Below are 25,206 nucleotides of genomic sequence, written 5' to 3'. Positions count from 1 at the left end.
CAACACATTAGTGTATTAGTCCTGGGTTTTGATCTTTGTAGACACTACCTTGTACTTGTCCCCTTTGCACACCATCCTGCCTTGTGATAGCTTATTTCCCTCATTTTTGTCAGGATCACTTCGAAGAACTCTATTCCTGGTTTCTGAAGTATCAGTCACCCTGCCCAGCTGTCATGCTTGATGAGCAGACGTCAAGTTTAGCCCTTCAAGTCACAGAGGGCAGTAGGAAATCCCACAACGCTAACCCTATGGGTCCTGCCTTGAATCCATTCCCCTAGAGTTGTCAGGGAGCCACTAGTGTCAGTCCCCCAGAGGAGCTCATTTCCAGTGACTTCTGCTATTCCATTTCACAGACAAGGAAACCTGCATCCTTTGGAGGAAGGAGAGTGGCCCTTCTGTAAGTCAGTGGAGACAGAGGAGGCCACAGGCTGATGCCACGTGTACTGCATTTCCACGGGAGAAAGAATTTCAGCAGGTCAGAGGTCAAGCCTCCTCCTAGCCACCAGTCCAAGATGAGGGCAAGGTGATGATCATGGCAGTGGTGGCATTGGAGAAGGTGGTGGCAGCTGTGGTGGTGGCCTGGTGGCAGAGGAGGAAGGATTATATTATTTTGGCCGTTTCATTAGGTGCCCCGAGATGATGAGAGGTTCAGCTGCAGAAATTCCAAGTGCTGGGGGCAGGAGGACGGTTACAGCAACATGATTAGGATCAGAGAGGCTTTGCGCAGGGGGCCCAGGGCAGAGCACAGCTCAGACTTGTCGACGCTATGAGGCAGCAGGCGGCAGGCCGCTGGAGCACTGAGCTTCCAGCTTGAGCAGGCGCCTAGCTCCAGGAGCTGTTGTGGCAGGCCTGTGCAAGGGAGGCAGGTTGGGAGTGCTAACTGGATTTTTTATTTTTATATCAAGACATTGTGTTTAAAATTTTTTTACAAAGGACAAACTCCGTGGGTTTCCGTTAGTGTTTTAAGAACTTTTCTTAAAAAAAAAAAAAAGAAAGAAAGAAAGAAAGAAAAGAAAAGAAAAAGAAAAAAAGAAAAAGAAAAGCCAACAACAATCAAAACCAAAAACCAAAAACCAACCAACCAACCAACCAAACAAACAAACAAACAAAAAAAAAAAAAACCACCACTGTTTTGAAAGAGAAATGACAGACACAAGGAGACTGTAAAGAAAATGGGGCAGATTTCTGATATCATTACCCCAAGGGCAGAGGCAGAACCCAGATTATATACCCAGAGGCCCAATAAGGTCAGGGCCTCCACAGTATTTAGTTTATCAAACGTAGGCTCCTCTCTGCAGGCTGCTGCTGCTGGCCTTTGCAGGAGCAGGCTACCCTATAGGCATTGCAGTCCTCTATGGAGACACAGAGCCAGTTGGTGCTGTCCTTGATGGCCCTGTAGCCCCATCCATTGCTAGCCTCTTCCTCCTTTCACCCCATAGTCTTGTACCCCATAGTCTTACTGTCTTGGAGGGTCCTTTTCCTTGGTCTGGTTGTATGAACACTGGGAGTCCCAGAAACAGAATCCTGATCTTGGAGCACTCCCTTCCAGAGCTGCTTAGCACTCAATGGGCTGAAAAAGCATTGGTTCCTTTAAAAAAAAAAAAAAATCAACAAAAACAAGACCCAGAGAAAAGACCAAGTCTGGGGGAGGAAGAGCTCTTTAAAGCTCCCAAGTCTGCAGTTGGTAGACGGTGCAGTTCCGAGAAGGCGAGCACCAAGGGAGTGTCCGGCTGTGGCTTCCAGGGCCCCAGGAGTGTCTATGGTCGGGCTCAGGGAGCTGGCTCCAGCTGCTATTCCCATGGGCCCTTGGTACCAAGGACTCATATGTGTCCCCATTTGAAGGGCCTGTTCAGATTCACTTCTGCTTTGTGTTTTTGTACATGCGGGTGCATGTCCACATCTGTCTGTGTTTGTGCAGATGGGTCTGCTGTAGGGTGTGGGTGCGTGCGTGTACATATATGTGTATGTGTGTGCATGTGTGTTTGTGGGTCTGGAAGGGAGGGAGCTGGGAGATGGGTTGTGCTCTGCGCTAGAGCTATACACGGGTAGTGGAGTGTGAGTGGGGCAGCCCAGTACTATTGAACCCTGCGGCAAAGGTGTTATAGGGGTGCAAGGTCTGCAACCCAACCAGGGAGTTGGGAATCATAGTTATGGTGTTGGGAGTCATGAGTGGGATGTCATCAGGGGAGCGCCGCAGGGTCAGGGTATAGTCGGGCAATGCTGTGAGGCGTAGTGTGTCATGTGGGGGGCCAGCCTCACACTCATGGTGAGTGGGACCCAACTGTAATGCCGCCAGCTCCTCCTCTGGAGCAGTTCCCAATTCAGGGGCACCAGTTCCCCTCTGGGGGCTGGGCTGCCTCAGGGGCTCCTGTCGTCGTTTGTCCTTCCGGTAATAGAGGGCAGCAAAGGCCAACACATTGAGAAACAAGAGGGAGGCCCCCACAGCGATGGTGACACTTAGTTCAGTGGAGTAGTCTCGGGGATTCTCGACCAGGAGTGGCCCTGCATCCTGGTCTCCGTTCCAGGACCCAGGGGCATTCTCATTGCTGTAGGCAGGTGAGATGGCTGGCCGCTTGGTGCTCCAGGTCTTGCCGTTGGGCCTACGGGTGATGTGGGAGCTATGGGTGGTGTCCGGGGGCGGCACTTTGGTGGTCGTGGATGTGTAGTGGAACATGTCGTGCAGGTTGTACAGGTGGGGCACCAGGTGTTTCCAGAAGGCTACCTTGGTGGCTCGGTAATGATCCCGAACCCTTGGTTTCAGCCCGATGTGGAGATAGAGCTGGTCTCGGGGATTGTATTTGGACCAGGCCACTTCCTCAAAGCGGTTGGCCTTGGTGTGAATGAACTTGGTATCCTGGGGTACCGGCTTGTTGGGATCCCTGAAATACCACATTGAAATCTGGGGTCACCATACTACCTGGAGAAAGAAAAGGCCCAGCCTCCTTCTTCTCACTCCCACCAGTCTGAAATTTCCCATGACTTCCATGCTTTTCAGGGCCTTGTCTGTCCCCTCCCCCTTTCCTTCCCCAGGCCTTGAACTCCTAGTTGCCATGGCAGGCAGCATGGAAACATCTCACTCTTCCCCACGCTCATCCATTGCCATCAGGCTATGCAAACCCTCGGTCTTCTCACATGCCATTGAATACCTATGAGTCCTTTCATTTGCCCAATTTTATCAAGAGCCCCCTGAAAGACTCTTTCCAAATGCATGCTCCCTCCCTTCCATGTTGCTTTTGACCAGCTAACTTTGAATCCCACAATTCTGCCAGTAACACTTCCCCGCTCAGACCTGATGTTAACAGAGTTCTGAGCTTCAACACAATTATTATTTGGTGGCTGTGGGTACCAGGACCTGGGGAGTGCTAAGCGAGAGCTCTACTACCTCCTTGAACAAAAGGAAAAATGAAGGAAGGGGGGAAAAGCACAGAATCATGGCAAGAAGGAGACTAAGGGTGTTAGCAAGCAAGATGTAGGGTATTGCATAGAATGAGAGATAATGGAGGGGGTTAGATAGAGGAGCAAAAGGGAGGGCATGGTGGGGTTCCAAAGAAGAAGAAGTCATCCATTTTCTCCTTACCCGGTCTTGGCAAAGTTGGTCCAATAGGTCATAACAACAGCACTGAGCATGACATCATTCTTGGAGAAGTTGCAAGGGAAAAGGTCAGTGGGACCTACCATAGGGACACCGAAAACATAGGGCACTTCATCCCCATGAGCTGCATCTGACCATGCGGGTTTCATGAGGCTCTGGCAGTGATGGTAGAAGGCATAGAAGTAGGTAGGTGAGCCGTAGCGGGCATGCAGATCAGCTGTCACCACTGAAGGCTCCACCCACTGGTGGTCAGTGAAGAGTGCCACCAGCGTTTTACGGCGGGTCTCAGGGTTGTCACGGTCTGCCCAGTCTGTGTACATGAACTTGATGGTCTCCCGCAGGGTATCCTTACCCTCAGGATAGCCATACAGATTGTCCACAAAATTGGAGACCGAGTAGTCAAAGTCAGTGCCCGAGACACCATCCTCGGGGTCCACCACCCCTTCCACAAACTTGAGACCCTCACCCTGGTTGACACCTAGCATGATATCATAGTTGAGAAACTCTCCCTGTTCCATAAGGATCTCAGGGTCATCGGGAATGACATCACCATCAATCACAGGGCCAAAAGCCACATGGTAGCGGGCTGGCTGAATGTCTTGCTCTACAAGCTCCTTGGCGCTCTTTTGTCGAAGACAATCCACCATATCCACGGTGTCCAGCACGTTACAGCCCACTTTGTCTGCCAGCAAGCTGGTGTACTTCACTGGTTGGTAGTTCACAGCCCAGCTAGACAGAGCAGAGCCACTTTGGATGATGGCCCGCTGGAAAAGCCCTACAGAATATAGGTGGCAGGGGTCAGAGCTGTCATATCACATCTGGCCATTAAAGCATTTTATCTTTTATCACTAAGGCCACTTTATGTTGGGAATTGGCTATGAAGGGAGAGCTAGTCTTTTATCAGGAGATGCCAGGGTGGGGACAGGGGTGGGGGGAGGCTGAGCCCCTTCTTTGATTGTTTCCCTGTCAAGGCCCTGCCCCCTTATACACTGCTTCCCAGTCACTGTACAGGGGTTGGTAACTTGGGGGTTAAGGGAAATGCTGGGGAGAATTAACCCCTTGGATCCCAGACATGGGCCTCCTGATGCTCCCTCCTCTCTTTATCACTGTTGTCTCTCCCTCCAGCTTCCTGCCCAGCTGGGCCCAGTTCTGTGCCAACGCACCACCAGGGAGCTGGCACTTACACCACAAAGGGGTCTTTTTCATGAGAGATGAGAAATGCAGGCAGGAGAGAGCCCCACATTCTGGGAGTTTAGGGATGAATCCCAAGAGCAAAGGCCCTGGGGTCTGAGAGTCTCCCGGCACGTGCCCTGGCAGGGTGGACTCTGCATAGATTCCCTTTTGCTGAAGTTACCCAGATTCCCAGGGCTGGATGGAGACCCCATCCCCCAAACTCAAAAGAAGAAGATTCTTTCACCTCTCTAAAAGAGAACTATTTCTTCCTGGCCCCAACACTCCCAAGAGAGTATCTGGCTCTCAGGTACACAGGGCCAGTGGAAAGGTGCTTTATGTGAGCAGAGGGAGGGAGAGAAATATGGATTACTGCTTAAGAGAGAGCCCTTTCCCCACACTACCCTCCACACACATTCATTAGTGCTGGGGATGAAACCCAGAGCATCCCGCAGGGTAGGCAAGTGCTTTGTCACTGAGCCACACCTCTCCCCGGCAGAGAACAAATCTTTACAGAAGCTAGAGCTACAGTTTCCCTGAAGATGCACAGCACAGTATCGGTTCAGGAAGGCCTTATCCCAGTAAAGAGGCCCAGTCAGAAGAGGGGCCAGGCCTCTCTTCAGACACAGGCATCCTTATAGGCAGTCACCTCATCCTCCTCTAGAGGAAAAAAAAAAGGATTCTTGTTTGGTTTCCTGCCACCTAGAAACAGATCATCCTTCCGGTGGTGCTGGGGATGACACTCAGGCCTTCTACTCACTCACTCACTCACTCGTATTCTCTCTCTGCATGTGTGTGCATGCATGTGTGTGCCTTCTTTTTTTTTTTTTTTTTTTTTTTTTTTTTTGGAGACAGAGTCTTGCTGGTAATCCTGGCTGGCCTCAGACTTGTAGCAGTCCTCCTGCCTTAGCCTCCTAAGCTCTGGCAATGCAGGTGTGCACCACAATGGCCATCTCCCCATTCTCTCTCTCTCTCTCTCTCTCTCTCTCTCTCTCTCTCTCTCTTTCTCTCTCTCTCCCCCCTCTCTCTCTCCATCTCTCTCTCCCTCTCCCCCTCTCTCTCCCTCTCCCTCTCTCTTTCTCCCTCCCCCCCTCTCTCTTCCTGCCCCCGATACAAGCTGCACTTTAGTCTTCCACCAGTGAAGTTTCTAGAAAGGCTCAGGGACAGAGCTTCCAGGGCAGCGAGATGGTTCCTCACTTTTAGATGCAAGCCTTCTTCAAAAGATGGCAAGGCTTCTTGTGAGAGCACTCCATCACAGGGTCAATCTCAGCCATAAAAAGTGTTCTCACTCACATACTTTCTCACTTTAGAGAAGGGCACTTATTTCAAGAACAATTTTTTCCCCACAAGAAGCTCAGCTTTTCTTCTCAGAAGTATGTTTTCTATAAGCCAGATGGAGACAGAACAACCCCCTCGCCTAGCAAAATAGGGCCTATGCAAGCCCTTCAGAAACTCCCCGGCAGAGAGGACCACACCAGAAACAGGGTGAAAATGGACGTCCTTTCAGTGAAGTGTATAGTCTTGGAAGGAGTCTATGGTCCAACAGAAGTCTGTTTCCCTTGGGGCAGCCTGTCTCTCAGGCTGAGGAGTCTTACTTTGGACCCACCTCTCACTCTAGACCATTCTTCCTTTTGTACAGACCTCTGCTCCCCACCAAGAGAGGTGGACAAGTGTTACTTACACCTAGAAGCCAATTTCCACCTTAGATTTTGACTCTGAAGGAATATGCTGTTCCCATAGTGAAAGATTCCATTGCCTACAAGGAACTATTGTTCCTTCAGAGAGAAGCATTCTATTACCACTCTCCCAAATACGATTCCCATGTGAGCCAGAGCAGGGTGTGAATGGGGATTCTTTCACATGAGGACAAGCACGTCTTCCTGCACAGAAACATTTCCTTTTCACTCCCCACCCCCTATGGGATATGGAGCTTGTAGGAGTGCTGATTCCCCTTGGGCATGCCTAGGATATGGAGGCAGCCATTCTGGAGCCTGGGATACCAGGAGCTCGTTGTGTACTAGCGCTAAGCTGTTCTATGTTGATCCTCAAGAGCTACTCACCCTCAGAATGATGAGACAGTGTGAGGAGGCTGACACAGGATGCACCAATGCCGGAGCCAAAGACAGTAATTCGACGGGGATCTCCTCCAAAGAAGGCAATATTCTCACTCACCCAGCGGAGGGCCTGGATTTGGTCAAGGAGCCCATAGTTGCCCTTGGCAGCCTGATCCCCAGTGCTCAGGAAACCTAGATTCAAGAAAAAGCACGACTTAATGAAGGTGGAGGGATGTGGGCTTTGAATTATGATGGCACGAAGCATGCACTCAGGTGGCGCTTCCCATCTCAGGAATGCTCGCATAAACCGCCACTTCCTTTCCTTTCACAAGGCCCAGCATCACCAATCTAGGCAGGGTAAACCCCCTGCTTCCCACCTATGATCTAATTTGATGTGGCTGTTTCCTCTAGGCAGAAGACTTAAGCTGGCCAGAACTCAGCATTCTCTGCCCTGATGTTGTACCCGGGGATGTAATCGTAGTATCAGGAAAGATACCGTGGGGAGAAAGCAAGGACCCTGGAACCAAGCAGCCCTTGGTTAAATCTAGGATGAATCCATCTTAGACATGTGGCTTTCAGCAAGTTATTTAAAAATCTCTGGGCCGTAGTTTCCTCTTCTGTAAAATGGGGATAAAAATACCTCAAAGGGTTGTAACAAGGATAAAATGAGCATAAGCCAAGCACGTGGTAGATCTACAGTTACATTTTCTCCTTCGTTCTCTCTGAAGTGAAGAGCCCACAGGCAGCAGTCCCTAAGCTCGCCTTGCCCTTTCTGTGCAAATCTGTCCATCTTCACTTTTCCCCCAGGGCTTTGGTATGACCCCCTTCTCATCACTCTTGGGGCAGGTCCTCGTCTCCCTTCCTCCAACACCTAAGCAATCAAAAACTCTAGGGGATGCAGCCCAGCAATCTGTGTTGTTAACAAGCTCTCCAGGTGATGCTGATGCCTGCTAAAGTTGAGAAGCCGCTGGGTCAGATCATCTTTTTCATCTGATGGAGAAATGAGGAAGTCAGCGCACTGCGTTACCACAGAAACAGGTCTTCCCGCCCACCCACTGGGATTTGCTGCTGAGGAGACTACATGTCACCATGGAGACTACCTTCCCACCCACCTGCTGGGATTTGCTGCCGTGGAGACTTGTTACCATGGAGACTACCTTCCCGCCCACCTGCTGGCTATCCCACAGAGCTGTCCTATACCCCCCAAACCCCATGCTTCCATTTTAGACTGATCCTGACGCCTCATTTCCTCTATCTCTTCCTTGATCCCCAGATTCCTTGGAAGGCTTCATCTATTGTCTCCTGCCCTAGACTTCTGGAAGGGTCCTTTCCAGGTGGGTGTAATTGCTGCGCTCCTACACACTGGAAACCCAAACTTGGATCAGTATCCTTTGACTCCACAGCTAAACGCCTGTTCACAGCACCTGGAATCAGCTTGGTTCAGGGCCATGTTGGAGGAGCCCACAGCTCACAGAGAGCTGGCTCACAGTCCTGGCAGTCTGCAGGCAGAAGTTTAATTCAAATAGAGCCAAGCAGGCAGAAAACCACATCACTATCTTCCTCGGGCATTTCTGTACCTAGTTTCTGCTAAAGTATCTATCTTACCACCTCCAAGTGTGTTATTAATTTCCCTTGCTCACATTAAGTATGTAAGTATTCCTCCCAGAACTTTGGCACAAGTCTTCCTTAACCCCAGGTTCCAGATGAGGAGAGGAGAGGGCGTTGGAGTACACTTGGGCAATGATGAGTGGAAGAACTCTAGTTCCTTCAGACTCGGGGAAAGGAAGCAGCATCCCTGTGTGGGGAACACCACTCAGAAATCCAAGTGACTCTTGTGGACCATAAAACTTAGCTGGGGGTGGTGGCAAAAGAAGAGGAAGAAGAAGGAGGAGGAGGAGGAGAAGAAGAAGAAGCAGTTGCCTGTGCAGACCAATACCCAACTCAGCTGTCCAAGCCTTGAGATCCTCTAGCAAAATTTACGACATCCTCCTTCTCTCCTCTCCTTCCCTTATATTCTTTTTCACTTCCTCTCACTTAGACAATAGCAGATTTGGCTTCAATCCTTGCCAAGGCGTCATTCAGTGAGAGATGTTAAAATTGTCTGTCCTAGTTGGACATGGTGGTACACACCTCCACGACACTCAGAAGGCAGAGGCAGGAGAATTTTGACGTCAAGACCACACAGAGTGAGCTCAAGGCCAACCTGGACTACACAGCAAGGCCCTGGGGAGCAAGAAGAAGAGAAGGAGAGAGGGAAAGGGAGAAGGAGGAGGAGGGGGAAGGGAGGGAGGGAGGGAGGGAGAGAGAGAGAAGGGGAGAGAGATTTGCTATTCTAGCCAGCAAGGGAAGCCTGCAGTTGGATATAGAGTAGATTTCTCCAATATGAGCAGTCTCCTAGATCAGGACAAAGCCCAAAATGCCTGAGTTGAGGGTTTGGCCATATTTCTGCTCCATCAGACCTTATGAGCTTCCAGGTAAAGAACAGTGAAGTATGTGGCTGGAGCCATGCCATTGATCCTCACTATGCAAAGTCCTGCTTCAAATGCTGTTGCCAACAGGCTCTGAAGGTGATGGGGTAGGTAAGCATGACTGAGCAGGAGTGCACACAGCCATGCAGCCTCGGAGAGAAGCCACTCACTGATAGCTTCGTAGGATCATGGCCCATCCCCAGAAACCATGGGAGAATGAAGACTCAAATACCCAATGCCACAAGTTGTCAAAATAAATCTGAGTCAGCCTCCTTGAACCCAAGTTTATACTGTAGTACACATAAGCTGCTTGTCAACAGAAGATGGAGGAATCTGGGTATTTGTGTCACTCCAAAATTGTCACTCACCATGTTTTCAGCTTGCCTGGAAAATACCTGAGCAATGATGTAGATATTAAATGAATTTTATAAAACTCGACAGCCATTACGTTCTTAGTTTTTCCACTACTTCTAGGTATGGCCACATCCTATATCTTGCTAGATTTCTTTCGTTTTCTCGGCCCCCAGACCAGTGGGAATGTCTCAAACAATAGCTACACCTTCTGCCTTGGCAGTCAAGGTTGAGAGGAGATCTCCATAAATTAGCTATTGATATTCTCAAGACCCCTAGAGAAGCTTACACTGACTCACTGCACCCAGTGCTCAGGAGGTGCTGCTGGGAGGAAAGGCAAGCAAACGCATACAACTAAAGTCCAAAACTGGCTGCCTAGTTTTGTTTTTGTTTTTGTTTTTAATATACTTTGGAAAACAAAACAGAGCTACAAACTCCCAAAGCATCAGGAACAAACTCATGTTCTTCCTCTAGTGCCAAGAGACAAAAACATCTTGTATGTACCCAGAATGCAATCAGTGGCTTGATTATATTTGTGTTTCAGAATAAGAGCTGAAGAGTACAGAGGAAGCGGTGGGGAACGTCTAACCAAATCTCAGTTTATAACTCTTTCAGATTGTGGACAAATGTTATTTGGATCATTAATTCCTTAATCTCAAAGATGCACTTTTCTGATTCTCCAAATGAGAGGAGGTTGTAGAGTCATTGCTCTTAGCCTGCGCTTGCTTCATGGCTGAGCTTCTGGAGGGTGCTGGTGGTGGTGGTGGGGGGGAGGCGGGCTGTGAAGTTCTGAGGAGACTGTGAAGTCAAGAGGAGACTGCCATTCTGTGGATATAATCCTGCCCAGAAGCAAAATGCAGCACCAGAGCTGCTGGGACTGGAACTGACAAAGCAATGTAGCCAAGAGCCAATTCAAACAAGCTCCTGCCCAGCAAACAGACTAACTGCTGGTTCAACATCTGGGCCCACAGACCTCTCCAGAAACCCTGAGGATGCAATCCCCCAGGGAAGAAGTTGGCCTCTTCATGCCACTACAAGTATGCAGAACCTGGATGAGCATCTAAAAGGGAGCAAAGTCCTATATGCTCTGTTCCCTTCTCTGGGGTAGTTGTTTATCTCAAGACCTTGGCCACGGATAGGTATTGACAGTCATCAGAGAGGATGTAAGATAGAGCCTAAATCACCCAAACAGGCATATGTATATATACATGGCAGAATATGTGGTGGGTAGGATACACGGTGGTGTATGGGAGAGGCATTGGGACATACATGTGTAATGTGTATGAATAGGTACACATAATGAATAATAGTGAAGGGGTGTATGTGTAGAAGGGGAAGAAGGAATGTGCACATGTACATGTATATACATGAGCGTATGATTGTGGCTGGGCAAATAGAGAGAGAGAGAGAGAGAGAGAGTGTGTGTGTGTGTGTGTGTGTGTACAGATGCAGCTTGAAGTACAAGGATATGTATGTATTTGAGAGGTAAGAGGGTTAGCACACATGTATGTACTGGGTATATATTGGCAGAGTATATGTGAGAAGACTGTGTACATGTGTATACATCTAAGCATGTAGAGGAGGATTATTCAGTGTGCATATGGGAGGGAATATATGTACAGTGAAGGAAATGGTTACCAGTGGGGAAGCATAGATGTGTGTGTGTGTGTGTGTGTGTGTGTGTGTGTGTGTGTCTGTCTGTGTGTCTGTGTGTCTGTGTGTCTGTGTGTAGGTATTGGCAAACTTGTAGGGTGGATATGTTATATGCACACAGGGAGAAAGTTTATGAGTTTGTATTATGTAGATTAGGAAAGAGATGAATGCGTGCATATGTGAAGTACATCATGTGTGAAATGAATGCACAAGTGACATACAGGAGGATATGGGTGTTTGTGCAGATGTGGAGGGGGTGGTAGAAGGCATATTTATGTACACATAAGGTGTATGGAGTTTGGGTATGGATGTAAAGAGTCTAGGTATTTGTATAAGGTGTCAAAATAGGGGTAGCAGAAATTGTGACTCTAGGAGTACATGATATGTATGGTACAGCTGTGGATAAAAAATGTGGAGCAGAATATATGTATATATTTTTTTGAGAGAAATTGGTGTGCGATGTGGATGTGGAGCAGATAGTGTGTGGGTGTGTGCGTATGTGTGTGAGGGAGAATGTATGTGTCTCGCTCGGTGAGGCTGTATGTAGGAGTGGACTGCAGCTATGTGCACATGTGTCTTGGGGAGTGAGAAGTATTTGCATGTGTGGGAGTGGATGGCTGCATCTGATGTGTGAGTGTATACGGGTGTGTGGACAGGAATTTCTGTATATGCATACACACTTAGGACTATAGGCCTGGGTGGGTAGCAATGAAGATAAGGCACTCGAAAATGAATAGGACAGCAGGGCACAGTGGCGCAAGCCTGTAATCTCAGCACTCTGGGAGGCAGAGTCAGGCAGATCTCTGTGAGTTCAAGGCCAACGTAGTCTACAAAGGAATTCCAGTATAACTAAGGCTACACAGAGAAACCCTGTCTGAAAAAGAAAAAAAAAGAAAAAGAGAGAGAGAGAGAGAGAGAGAGAGAGAGAGAGAGAGAGAGAGAGAGAGGAAAGAAAGAAAGAAAGAAAGGAAGGAAGGAAGAAAGAAAGAAAAGTTAATTAACAGGATCTCAAAATTCAGCCAAGCTAAAGTCTGGTAACAGAGGTCTAGCTTGAGACTTAAGAGGTGTGAAGTTAAACCAGGCAGTGGTGGCACATGATTTTAATCCCAGCACTCAGGAGGCAGAAGCAGGTGGATCTCTGTGAGTTCGAGGCCAGCCTGGTCTACGAAGAGAGTTCAAGGACAGCCAAGGCTACACAGAGAGACCCTGTCTCAGGGGAAAAAAAAGAGGTGTGAAATTTGAGGTATCCATGCTGGCCCATGCCTATAATCCCGGCACTTGGGAGGTGAAAGCAGATAGACCAGGAGTTCAAGTCTAGCCTAGGCTACCCTGTCTAACCCCCTCCTTTAAAAAAAAAAAAAAGTATAAAATTTGAACTGACTTTGCACTGGCCTCTAAATATTCTGAAAAGGGGCTTGGAATGAGAGAAAGGCCCCGGTGTTTGGGTAAGGGTGAAAGAATAACACCATGACTCTGGCCATTAACACCAGCTGGAGAGCCAGGACTGCCTGAGTTAATTTCGCAGGGATTCTTTCCTTTCTTCCCACTTCTAAGTCAGTCTTCCTCCTAGGCACCTGGCAGAGAACCATACCTAGCACCCCGACCCGGTAGTTGAGGGTGATGACGATGACGTTGCCGTAACTTGCAAGAACGCTGCCATCAATCATGTTGCCTGTCCCTTCCATGTAAGAGCCTCCGTGGATGTAGACCATGACAGGCTTAGCACCACTGTCCCGGATGTCTGTAAGGAGAAGGGGTGAGACACGGGCTAGGTAGGATGCCCTTCCTCCCCTACCCCCGCCAGCCCTGGGGGAGGGGGATGTGGGCAGCAAAGCTATTCCAGGTACCAGGACACCACCGCCATCCATGAGGGCAGGACTCATGGGGCTGCTAGGCCGGGAGTTCAGGTATTGGCCAGAGAGAGCTGAATTTGTAAAGATTTGGGTTTCAAGCGCCTCCCAACTGAAGATGACCATGTGGGCATAATTCACCTGGGCCTGGCTGGCCACAGCTGGCTTCTGGGGGTGAGAGAAGAAGGAATAGCAAGGGCTTGCCTGTCTCTTAGCAGCATCAGGTAAGTTCCTGCCCTGCACACCCAGGAGTCCTGGGACCTGACATGGCTTTAGAAAGCAGGAGCTGGGGAGCCCTGAAACCCCCAGGACTAGACCAGTTACATGGAAAAAACGGCCATTGGCAGCAGCTGGCTTCCACCCCGCCCCCAGTGCAGACAGAGACAAGAAGGATGGGGAGAAGGGGGTGGCACAGGGAGAGAACAGGAAGGTAGGGAAATGGGGGTAGTGAATGGTAGAGATGGGGTGGGGAACCTTATAGACATGGCTTCTTAACCCATGTTCGCCCATATTCACCCTCTCCCCCCCTTCTTCCTGGGCAAACTTAGCTGGAAAACACTGGGGTGGAGCAGAACTTGGCATGAGAAAGCCTGCCCAGCCAGAGTTAAAGATGTAGAGGTCTCCACCCAGGCCAGTGCCCGAGGGCTCATCAAGGGGTTGATCCCAAGCCCCGTCAGCGTGGTGTGGGGCTGGAGCAGTCAAGAGAAGGCTCCGGGCCTGGTCTTGACTTGCCTGTCACCTGTCCGTCTGTGAGCTGGCCCACTCTCTGCTGTACCGGCATAGCCTTGCCGGTCACCAGTGAATCCCCTGAACTGCCTGGCCCCTCCAGGGCCCTGCAAAGGGGCAGGCCCAGAGCGTGGGTAGAGAAAGGAAATGCTCTCTGCTGTAGTACAAACAATCTTGTTACCCCGAGGAGGAGGAGGAAGGCTGGTCCCATCACCCGTCTTTAGTCTATCTACTGATGGCTGGAGTATCTGGGCCTCAGCCTGCCTTGGAAAGCCACAGTTTCTCTGGTTCTGTCCCCAACCTAGTGCAACCTCTGGCCCTGTGGCCATCTTTCTTTGCAGAAGAAAGCTAGGGATGTGCTGTCTTTGAATACCACTGTTTTGCCCCTTGGTGTTCCCTAGCAGGCACATCCAAGGAGCCAGGATCCCCCATGAGACCCAGAGGAAACCCAGGCATCCCCTCACCATCCAGTTTCTTTGTGCCTGTCCCCACTCTCCCTGGCCCTGTTTGCTCATCGCCATTTCTGCTACCACATATGGGCAGGTGCCCAAGAATCATAGAAGATGGGAGAGGGTCAGGGGGCCAGGGCCAGGAAGACACCCTCCCTATGGCTTTACTTGTGGTTGGTCCCCTGCTCCTTCCAGACGTGTCCATTACCCAAGAAGACCCAGTGGCCAATGAGGCCAAAGACGGAGGAATAGCCCAACTGCCTTGTACAGGAACAGAAACACACCAACGGACGGACAGACAGACAGACGGGGCTTCTCCCCATTGAGAAGGGGAGGGGCTCTGTGCCATGCACCAGCCGCCGCCGCGCCCTGCAGCCCCCAAATACCTTCATCTTCATCCCCGTCATTATCCGCTAAGTCCTCGCCCTGTTTCTTAGCGCCGGATCCTGGGGACCAGACACGGGGAGACACAACAGCACAGAACAGAGAACAAAACAGAGAGAGAATTCAAAAACAGCATGACTGCAGTGTGGCCCAGCAAGCCAGCTCTGGGCCTGGGCCCAGGACAGGCAGGAGGGATGGCAAGAACTGAGGGAATGGGTGGGCTGAGGCCCAGACCTTCATCAGGATGATGGTGTTGCAGGCCTCTGCTGTGCTGACCTCCCTGCACCTCCCTGCCCCGCCTCCCTGTCCCCAACCAAGTTCATTCGCAGTTAGGAAGGAGGTAGCAGCAGGTGGGCTGGGTACAGAGCCAAAGGCCCACTTATAGAGACTTTATTCAGGAATGGAAGGGCTGCATGTGTAGACATAGGCAGGCTGAGCTGGAGATCAGGGACAGGTGCTGAAGGTGAGGAGTGACAGTGCCAGCATCTGTGCATAGCTATGGGATGTGCTCAGGGCAGAGGTATTTGCCAGGAACCCCAGGTCTGAGCTCCCACAGGGCCCAGTGAGCAGATTCAGTCTGGGCCTCAGCTGACCCTGATTCCCACAGGAGAAGATGGGAGATGAAATTTTCCCTCTGGCTTTGTTTGCTGGGGCCACCCCCCCTGCTCTTGTTAATGACAAACGTGGTTCCTGCACACAGGACCCATCTTAAGAGCAGCAAGTGTTCCTCTAGGAGAGAGCCAGAGGGGGAGGGAGGGAAAGAGAGAGGAATAGAAGGGAAAGAGGGGGAGGGGAGAGAGAGAGAGAGAGAGAGAGAGAGAGAGAGAGAGAGAGAGAGAGAGAGAGAGAGAGAGAGAGAAGAAATGGTCCCTACCATATACTAAGTACTGAACATCTACCACATGCCAGGCATTCTACTCCTGCCATTCTATTTGGTCCTTATACCCCAACGAGATAGGCACTATCCTTATTCCTCTTTCACTGATGGGGAAACTGAGGTTCAGAGAAGTAAAGTGACTTGCTCAAGATCACACAGCTAGGAAGTGCTAGAGGTGTGAATCAAACCCAGGTCTGCTTGACTCCAAAGCCCTTATGGTCTTTCCACTGCATCATGCCACCTTTCAGGGGTGAGGGAAGGGGTGGGGGAGAAATAGATGAGAGACAAGGTGGAGCATGAAGGAAGAGGAGAGAAAAGAGACTAGAGGAGGAAGATAGACATTCAGGACCTGGGAGTGGGGTAGGCTTGGCCCCACTTCCCCTTCCTGTTCTGAGGAGACTAGACAGACATGATCTACTGGCTGCTTGCTGGTCAGTGTGTCACAATGGAAGTGATTCTGCTGGCACCCGATACCCTACCCTTTTGCTTCCATGATCACAGGTACCTTTAACCTGGTGCGAGCAAATAGCCCTCTTTCTCTGTTGGTCTGCACTATGGTGATTGAATATCCCTGATAGCTATTACCAATACCAGGAACTACTCTCCTATTACAAGATGGCTTTTTCAACTGGGGCAAAACCCCAGCTCTACTAGAAACAGCCTCTGGCTTCCTGAACTTCCAGTGGCACCTAGTGTCTTAACACATTAGCTCAACACCTGCCAGGCTGCCTTCAGAATCTCAATGAGGCATGGCCACACAGTGGGACAGGCACCAAACGGAATCACATGTCCCCAGACATCCGTTCCTTTCACACCCGTGGAGGCACGGGCTGGAGCAGGTCCTTCCCAGGACACCCTTCACTTCTGGTGGCTCCTTGTGTGTGTGTCTGAGGGGACTTGGGTTCTCTATCGTTCCAGCCTTGTGCCAGCCTCCCTTGCACAGCATGTCCTCCCTCAGCATGCCCCTGACTAACAATTCCTGCTGCCATGGGCTTTACCAGTCACCACTGCAGATTTGGTGGCATGTAGGATCCCACATAGGCCACCCCTGACACATACACACACACACACACACACACACACACACACACACACACACACACACACACACACACGTGTGCAATACAACCATGCATCCAAAGACGCAAGATTCATAAATTTTTCAAATGGCTAACAGGCCCAGGATAGGGAACTAATTCGGGAACAGTTAAGTAATCGAGTGCCCTCCCCTATGCTGTGTAAAGCCCTCTTCCCAGACTGGCCTATGGACTTAAAGAATCCAGCAGAGTTTTAATGCCAAGCTAGGAGCTTCTTCAGAACAATGATTAGACCCCTTCACATCCCAACAGCACCTTGCCCATCATCCACAATGACAATTGGCAAAATCTTCATACTGTGTGGCGGTCTCCAAGCAGCAATCTGGCCAAAAGCTCAGCATGAGCTTGGCCTGTCCTAGGCTCTCACTGGAGCCCTGAAAGATACTTCTTCCTAAGCAGTGGCTAATAGTGATGCCATCTTTTCCTCACCCCACTGCACCCCACTAAGTAACTCATGGCAGCAGCTTTGAAACCCTTTCCCTGAATACATGTATAGGTTAATGGAAGGTTACAGCCAGGATGGGTTTTCTGCCTTCCCATGTGGAAATGGAGGATCTTAAAAGAAAGGGGAAAAAAAAAAAAAAGACTGACCTCTAAGCCTGGGCTATATAAAGAGTTCATGGCCAGCTCAAGCTGCAAAACAAGACCCTGGCTCCAAAAACAAAACAAAACACAACACAGCAAAGCAAAGAAAAACAAAACGCAATAAAAAGAATGGCATATGAGTTGGCAGCAGAGACTGGAGTCGGTTGGAGATCTTGCTTCCTAGACAAGTGTTTCTGCTTAGGCGGTACTACAGAGGTCCTTCATTTGCATGAGAGCCTTGTCTGCTTCCTACTGTGTGTGAGGACCTGGGCTGGATGCAAAGAGAGGTAAAACCCTGTTCTTAATGGCAGAGTCTGACTCCACGGCGGCGGCGGCGGCGGTCATCAAAAGCCCTACACACACACACACACACACACACACACACACACACACACACACACACAAGCTTTTGAATGTGCCAATTCTTAGCTGTCCTTAGAGATTCTCATTCAGTAGGGAGCGGTCCAGCCCAGGAATCCTGAGTACACTGGAGAAACCCTACCCTGGGGCATCAAAGGAAAACAAAGGCCAAGCTTGCCAAGAGCTTGTAAGGGTGAGTTGTGATTGTCCTTGCTCTGTAGGCTGTTACGACAGCCGAAGTGGCCCAGCCACATCTGATCTTATGTTTCAGGGAGGTGGGATTGGCCAGGTGGAAGTTGCCCCCCCATGGGCTACAGTGGAAAGAACATTCCCTGAGGGTCAAGAGCCCCAGGTTTTGGCCCCAGCTCTGCCCCAGACCGGCAACAGGGCCTTATATAGCAAGTCACTCCCCTGGGCTCGGTTCCTCATCTGTAAAATCGGAATACTGCTTCCTGCCTTGCTTGCTTCTTAAGATATGGCATCTATGAGGCGAATATGAAAACCCTTGCAGAAAATATAAAGCGGTGTGCAAACAGGAAACATTACTATACAGGGAAGCAAATCCCTTTAAGCAGGAGGGGGGATTTAAAATTGGCTTTCTTTTGAAACTCCAGTTTCCAGAGATTTCCAATGCCTGCCACAGGAGTAGCCTGGGTCCTTTCAGCTATACTCTGGCCAGAGGTGGTGAGGCTGGGGGCAGGGTGTGTTACAGAAGAGCCAATAAATCTGTGTGCCTGTGTTTCTTTTAAGCTTTAGTTAGGGGAGAGTTGAGTATAGACTTTTAACGCAGGACAGGGTACTGCAGGGATGGTCTTTTATCTGCACTGGCTGCAGGAGAAGGCGGAGCCTCTGGCTCCAGCTTGCCTGCCTGTTTTCTTCTGAGGTGTTACCAAAAGAGCCACTGGCTCTATCTTTGGTACACTCCTTAGGGAAGCTGGGGCGACTGGGATCAATGGGCTTTTTCTGCTTCTACTCTAAACCTGCCTTAGGCCACTGGATGCTCTCTGCAAAGCAGCCAGGGCCCTTGGAGGAGGTGGGATCTTAAGCCTGCTCACTGCCCTCTCAACCTGGGATACTTGAAGGAAGGCTGGGTCCTCAGGGACAGGGGCAGGTGGGCAGGCAGCCCTCCCTCTCTCTCTCTCTCCCTCCCCACCGGCTCGCTACCTACCTCCTTTCCTACAAATTTTCTTGTTGGGCTTTCGGGCGCATTCCTTGGAAATCCGCTTTACTGTAAAATGAATAAAAAACTAAAAAATAACAGGAGGCCTTTGCCCAGGGGCATGCATCCCCCCCTCCCAGGCCCCAAGAGCTGAGCTGCTCTGCAGCGGCACATGGCAGAGAGCCTGTCCCACCATCTCCTTGTTTCTGTCACTTACCTTAATGTGACCCCCGCGGGAGGAGGCATCAGCTAGTGAAGAGGAGGCACCTAAGCATCGCCAACCAGGCTTGCCCCCCCCACCCCCCACGCACACCCAGCTCCCTCAGCCACACACACCTACCACCTTTCGAAGCAGGTGGAATGGCAACAGGGGGGCCTGGTGGAGCCAGCATCCTCCCGCGGGCAGCTGCCATCAGTCACCCATACTCCCCCAGGGTACCCCCATCCAGCACTGGACCTAGACCTGTCAAAGCTCTCAGGCCTGGCCAGCCCCCTTCTGGCATCAGTGTCACTCACACATGGGAGCTCGGACAATGCTGGGAGAGGGAAGAACAGGGAGGGGAAAGGCCAAGCGGAGTGATGGTTAGAAGCATTTTCACAGACAGACAGACGCATGCTGCAGGGCACACAACCACATGCAAGCCACAAACACAACAGGGCAGGCGGGAGGCAAGGAGGGCACAATGCCTGGCCGCGCACTCACCATCTTCCGTGGGCACATAGACATTCAGATAGAGGCAGTCTTCGTTGGGCTCCTGGATGTAAGTAGCAACGATATCCAAGTTGGCAGTGAACCAGACTGGCAGCATGACTTCGGGTACAGCTGTGTGGATGTTCTGGGGGCACACTGGGGGAAAGTGTGTGGCGTTCCGGATGCCCGACCAAGATGGGGGTGGTTCAGGGGGCAGGAAACGTTTCTCGCCGATCGGGGGAGCTGCGTAGGGTACCCCCAGGTATTGGTCCACAGGACCCAGGATCTCACTGGGCAATGGTACTCTGGCACCCCTTAGCTTCCCAAAGTGAGTATTGACTGTGGGTGCTGGGGCCTGGGTACTGGCCCTCAGCACCAAGCTGAGGAACCACAGGGTGAGGCACAGGCTCCGGCCAACTGTGGGCGTGGGGCTCAGGGACAGCGAGGGCAGGCCAAGCTGCAGCCACATGTTCCGGGCAGGGGGACTGGCAGGAGAGGCAGACTCCGGGGTCACAGCATCAGCCAAATAGGCAGCCCCTTCATGGCCACACTGACTTGAACCTCAAAACTGAGCTCTCGAGGGACACCTACAGGTGCCCAGCAGCGCAGAGAGCAGGTCTTCTGAGCACCACCACTTCCAAAGAGGGCTCCCTTAGGGCCAGACAGGCCTGTGAAAAGAGGGAAGCATGTGTCACCCAAGATGGTCTGTGAGGGCTCTAGAGTCAGTCTTTGGGGCCCTGGTGGGCTTGGCCTATATTCCCACAATCAGAGGTTTCACATGCCCAGGGGTCTAGGGACTCACAAGTGACCATTGCTTTTTAGTGCTATTTTACATGCCTAGCTATGGTTGGAAAAAAATCTACGGGGATTGGATGAACAGAGTGACAATTTTTGCCATTGAGAATTCACAGTCCCCCCAACTCCAACTCTATTGTCACTGGAGTTCACCAGGGTCTGCTGGAGTCAGGGTATGTAGTGACAGGGAGAGTTGGGAGTGAAGCTTCTAGTATGTCTGCCAACTTCACTCCAGGACTCGAAGCCATAAGAAAAGAAAAGCAGCAGACAGGCAGAGGGTCCCACAGAGAGATGCCCTCTCTGCTCAAGCAGGGCAGGGAGCACAGCAGCCATTCACCTAAGTCCAAAGACCCTTCCATGCCCCTCCTTGACATTTCTCCTCAGCCTTCACTGCTGCCAAATCCTTAAACCTTTGTCATTGCTGCTGCCTAGCTCTTCATTCAAACCAAATGCCAGAACCAAAGGCAAAAAGCAGTCTGCTGAGCACAGTAGGCATTGTAGATGCTAGTCCAGTATGAAATAAACAACAGGGTGTAGGGACATACACTTGGAACTCGTGAAATAAACTCACAAAGACTCAAAGAGGGAGTGAGAGACCAAGCTAGGATCACAGACACTGCAATATTCACGGGGAAAGACATACATTCCAAACCCACAGAGATCGCCTCACTTAGTCCCACATTCCAAGACAGACTGCCTCACCCAGCTAGAGCCTCACTGTAGTATATTCAGACATACACAGAGACCTACTGAAACGAAATCACACATACCCGCATAGGTAAATATCCAGACACAAGCGGCATAATGGTGACACATAGGTGGAGACAGAAACAGAAATAGCAACACACTCAGACACACAGGCCTTCTGACACAGTTACAGTCAACACATACACGCAGGCACACAGACATGTCCCACATGGACACACATGCATTCAGTGAGCACACCCATACACATGTGCGCACAGACACACACACACAGACACACAGACACACACACACAGAGGCACATTTAGTTTTCCTCCATTTCTCCCACGCGCCTTCCGAGATTGCAGGCATGTTCCTTTAAGAAGTGGCTGAAGGGGTGGGGGAGGGAGATTGGGAACAACCGGCAATCGGCCACCATGGAAGGGGAATGAGAGTGTGTGTGTGTGTGTGTGTGTGTGTGTGTGTGTGTGTGTGTGTGTGAAATAGAGACTGAGAGACAGAGACAGAGAGAGAAAGGAAGGCAGGAAAGCAGGCAGGCGGGGTGAAATGACTATAGGGATGGGGGCTTAGAGGAAATGGGGAGCAAAGTATGGGGTGGGGAGATCCCAGACACTGCCCAGAATGCACCCGGGTGGAGAGGAGGAGGGGAAGGGGACGGAAGGGGTAGGAGTAGGGAGGTGGGGCAGAAGGGAGTGGGTGGGTGTGTATGTGGGGGGGGGGATAGTCCGCAGCTGAGTTCACACAATCCCCCCATTCACCGTCTCCATGGCAACTCTGGGGCACAGACCGCTCATTCACACGGCTTCCCCGCCAGCACCCCCCCATTAACCCCCTCGATGCTGCCCCCACCTCACAAATTCCATTAACCCTTTCTAGAGGCCTTCTTCTCCAGTAACCCTTCAGCGCCAAATGCCAAATTCCCCTGTTGAGTCAATTCGCTGCAGCCCCTCCCTCTGGTGAACACCTAGACAAACCAACCGACCCCCAAATGCCCTCTGTACCCTAGGACCCACTGTGAGTTCCCAAGGCCAAGATCTCCATTCTAGTCCAACTTGCAATTTGGGAGAAGACAAGGGGAGGCAGCGATGCTGGGATGGGAATGGCATCTAAGGGGACTTTGGGGGCTGGAGCGGTATTGGGTAAGGGGCATTGTGTTGGAATGGACCAGTGTTGAGAACTGCAGTATAAGGGGCTATGTGGGTTTGGAACGATGCTGGAGAATGAAATTGCCCTAGAATGGGGAGGATAGAATAAAGGCCTCCATTGGGTGGGGGGGCTGCAGAGAGTGGGGGAGGGAACCTGGCTATAAGATTCTATGATGGAAGGGGGATGGGGGATGCACTGCAGGGGAGGGGGTATTGGCAATGTGCAATACAGGAATGAGGCTGGGGGCTCTGGTTGGGGGTATTTTTGGTGAGCATGCAGGTTGGACCACAGAAATAGAGGGACCATGGGCGGGAGGATGACAGGGATGCAGGATTTAGGGAGGAGGTAGAGAAGCGAGGGAGGGTTGGGAGGTCAGGGGTACCTATGGAGAACGCGGGGTTGAGAAGGATGGGAGCCACTGGCAGGGGAGGTGGAGGAATCCGGGGATTGAGAGGGGACAGGATTGAGGAAAGGTATGGGCAGCTAGAGGATGAGAGACCGGAGCAGGCGGCCTCACCTGTTCCCTAGGCGGCTGCAAACGACTGAACCCGGCCACGGACCACCCATATCGCCTCCAGGCCAAGGGCTCCGCACCCGAATCCCCGAGATCAGCTCTCCGGCAGCCTGGCTGCTGTGCCCGCGCACCAAGGGGGCGCGCTGCGCGTGCCCGGACACGGGGGGCGCGGTCCCTGGCATTAACTCCTTTTGTGCCAGTGATGGCTCAAGTCCTGGGGCATGGCCCAATCCCCCTCCTCGGCCCCATGTTCAGGCAAGCTCTGCTCGCTGTCCCCCCTCTCACATCCCAAGCTCTCAGACAGGTAGCTCATCTTCCAGACAACAGATCCAAACTTTATCTGCAAAGCTTGAGACCTTGAAACACAGGGAGAAACTGAGGCACTGCATGAAGACGACCCCAGTTTCTTGCCAGAGACCTCACTTGGCAACCATCACCTATTCTTAGCTCCAGTACCACCCAAGGAGCAATCACCAGTGGGGCCACTTTGCCAGCACCCTGTTATCCTCCCAGAGGTCAATGTCATTCACTTCTGCTGCTTCTGTTAGGATTGGATTCAGTCAGCACACCAGTTGTCTGACCATTCGGGCTTCTAGCCCCCATCCCAATATCCAATGTTTTTTTTAAAATCTAGTTTCTGTATGTAATGCACCTGCCCATTTGGCCTAGCACACATATACCCCTAAATCCCTGCTGAATGTCCCTTATCCCAGCCAAACTTCTACCCCTAGGGCTCCTGCCAGGATAGTGCAAAGTCCAGGAAAAAATGCCTCAGTTGTTTTGGCTTTACCACACCTGGGAGCCCCACTCCTTTTTTACGACTTGGCCAAATCCCATGTGTAGGTGAGCTGTGTGGGTGTGCTCAGAGGGACTTTTAAAAATAACTTGGGATACTGATTGATAGGCACTCCTGCTTTTACTAGCGTATTGACACTTCCCAGTGGTAGGGTTGGAGATATAGCTTGGAGGGTACCCTCCAGTTGTCACCCAACCACCAGGCTAATGTAGACCTCTTCCAGACCCGGCTGGGCAGAACAGAAATCACTGTTATAAAGCAGTTGGGGGTCTCCATCACAGCCTCGGATTGAGGGCCCAAGGCAGAGAAGACTACAAGGAAGGTGAGAATGGCCCAGCCCTTGTCCCAAAAGGGACTCTGAAGGAAGTTTTGAGTTGAAGGTAAGCAACAGTCGCTGTGATAAACTGCCAAGGTGGGTTGTGTGAAAACATGAAGTTCCAGCAGCAGACCAGAGAGAAATTGCTTCTTGCTGGCCTCTCTTCCTGCTGGAGCCACTGCAGACTTCTGTCACCCAATCTTTGACATATGCCCATGGAGAACAACTTCTCAGAAATGTCACCTTCAAGGGAGTGTTCTAGCTAGCTTGGTGTGTGATGGGGACCACATGAGACGACAAAATTATAGTTATTGCGTGGCATCTCTGCCCCCTGTTCTTAGCTTGTTTGAGGCCCAGTATCTGGGGTGTTGTGGAAGGATGATGGGGTCCCACTGATTTCTCTCCAGCCTAATGAACCCCTTCTTCTAGTGGTATGTCCCCAGTGGAAGCAAGCTGGACTGTTTGGGTTGAGGAAGTGAGCTGCCTTTAAAGGACTGAGGAGCTCATTGCAGGTTGCTTTTGAGCAGGGCAGAACGGGTAGTAGTGCAGCTTGAATTCAGAAATGGAGAGGGGAGAGGGTGAGGGTGGGAGATAGTGTGGAGGGTGCGAAGGCTCTGAGTTCTTCCTCCTTTTCCTGGCACTCTCTCAGGAGACCTTCCACGTGCAGATTCACGCACTTCTTTTTGCAAAGAAGCTCTGTGTATTGGGCGCAGCAGCTCTGGGGTCTCTATATAAATAATATACAAAACCCAACAGTTTGATGCTTCACATTAACAAAAATACTAAAAATTCATTAAAAATGGAGCCTGAGGGAAGGACCCCAACCACTACTGGAGCTTGCCCAGGAAGGGGACTGGGAATTAAGCAGAAAGGCTGGGCCATGTCCAGTGTACAAGCGGTTCCTCCAGGTGACTCAGTAGCGTCCAAATATGTTGGTACTGGGCTGTGGCTGGGTATCTGTGAAAAACGAGAGGCTGTCAGGGGTGGAAGACCAATCAGGGCTCATATTCATGAAGAAAGCTAGTGGGCTGGGAAGGGAAAGGGCTCTCCACAGTCTGGGCCTGAAGCCAGCACCTTACTGACCTCTGCCTACCCCATCCCCTCTTCTTCCCCAGGCTCCTCTTGAGGAGGAGGCAGGCTTACTGGAGAGCTGTTGCTGAAGTTGCCGCACCAAAGCTGCTGTCTGTTGCTGCTGCTGAGTCTGCTGAAGCCCCTGGCGCTGGAACTGGGTGGAAATGGAAAGGAGAAGATGGAACTCCAACCTTCCACCCCCTTCTGTACCCAGACCTCTTAACCTATCAGTGCTGTACCTAACCTCCCAACGCTACCCCACTAACACATTGTTCTTAGTGCCGGTTGGCTATGTACCCATCCTGGGGGAGCTATCCCTGAGCTTGTGGCTGTAGGTCAGCAGCTACCTGGGGCTGAGACTGGGGTTGGGGTTGGGGAGGAGCTGCCTGCTGCTGTT

At 51.1% G+C, this 25,206-nt stretch overlaps 2 protein-coding genes across 6 annotated transcripts in view; both read right to left on the bottom strand.

The window, feature by feature from the left end:
• Positions 1-1,602: 1,602 nt before the first annotated feature.
• Nlgn3 (neuroligin 3) lies at positions 1,603-22,783 on the bottom strand. Of its 3 annotated transcripts, XM_051142476.1 has the most exons (8): positions 22,630-22,783; positions 19,479-20,134; positions 18,785-18,844; positions 14,700-14,759; positions 12,880-13,029; positions 6,823-7,008; positions 3,578-4,367; positions 1,603-2,879 (listed from the first exon to the last, which is right to left on the bottom strand). In XM_051142476.1, the coding sequence occupies exons 2-8, from the start codon at positions 19,933-19,935 to the stop codon at positions 2,036-2,038; spliced, it is 2,547 nt and encodes an 848-aa protein (XP_050998433.1). In that variant the 5' UTR covers positions 19,936-20,134; positions 22,630-22,783; the 3' UTR covers positions 1,603-2,035. The 3 variants fall into 3 exon arrangements, with proteins under 3 accessions (XP_050998433.1, XP_050998434.1, XP_050998435.1); XM_051142477.1 differs by lacking the exon at positions 18,785-18,844; XM_051142478.1 differs by lacking the exons at positions 14,700-14,759; positions 18,785-18,844.
• A 1,711-nt stretch (positions 22,784-24,494) lies between these two features.
• The window catches only part of Med12 (mediator complex subunit 12), a 24,781-nt gene continuing 24,069 nt past the window's right edge, over positions 24,495-25,206 (bottom strand). For all 3 annotated transcript variants that reach the window (XM_051142479.1, XM_051142481.1, XM_051142480.1), the window contains 3 exons: positions 25,157-25,206; positions 24,882-24,963; positions 24,495-24,695 (listed from right to left, as the gene is read on the bottom strand). The exon at positions 25,157-25,206 is cut by the window's right edge. In XM_051142479.1, coding sequence (XP_050998436.1) covers positions 24,652-24,695; positions 24,882-24,963; positions 25,157-25,206 — 176 coding nt within the window. In that variant the 3' untranslated portion in view covers positions 24,495-24,651. The remainder of the gene's footprint in view (positions 24,696-24,881; positions 24,964-25,156) is intronic.

Source organism: Acomys russatus, chromosome X (genome assembly GCF_903995435.1).
Source record: "Acomys russatus chromosome X, mAcoRus1.1, whole genome shotgun sequence".
Taxonomy (NCBI): Eukaryota; Metazoa; Chordata; class Mammalia; order Rodentia; family Muridae; genus Acomys; species Acomys russatus.
The sequence above is the reverse complement of the archived record's forward strand: the minus strand, read 5'-3'. Positions and strand labels throughout refer to the sequence as shown.

Bases quoted from the DNA above. Each gene is read 5' to 3' on its own strand.
- Nlgn3 (XM_051142476.1), bottom strand. From the start codon at position 19,935: ATGTGGCTGCAGCTTGGCCTGCCCTCGCTGTCCCTGAGCCCCACGCCC. The intron at 7,009-12,879 runs GTATGGTTCTCT...TCTTGAATCTAG, and splicing joins CTACCGGGTCGGGGTGCTAG to GTTTCCTGAGCACTGGGGAT. The intron at 4,368-6,822 runs GTGAGTAGCTCT...TATATTCTGTAG, and splicing joins ACTGTCTCATCATTCTGAGG to GGCTTTTCCAGCGGGCCATC.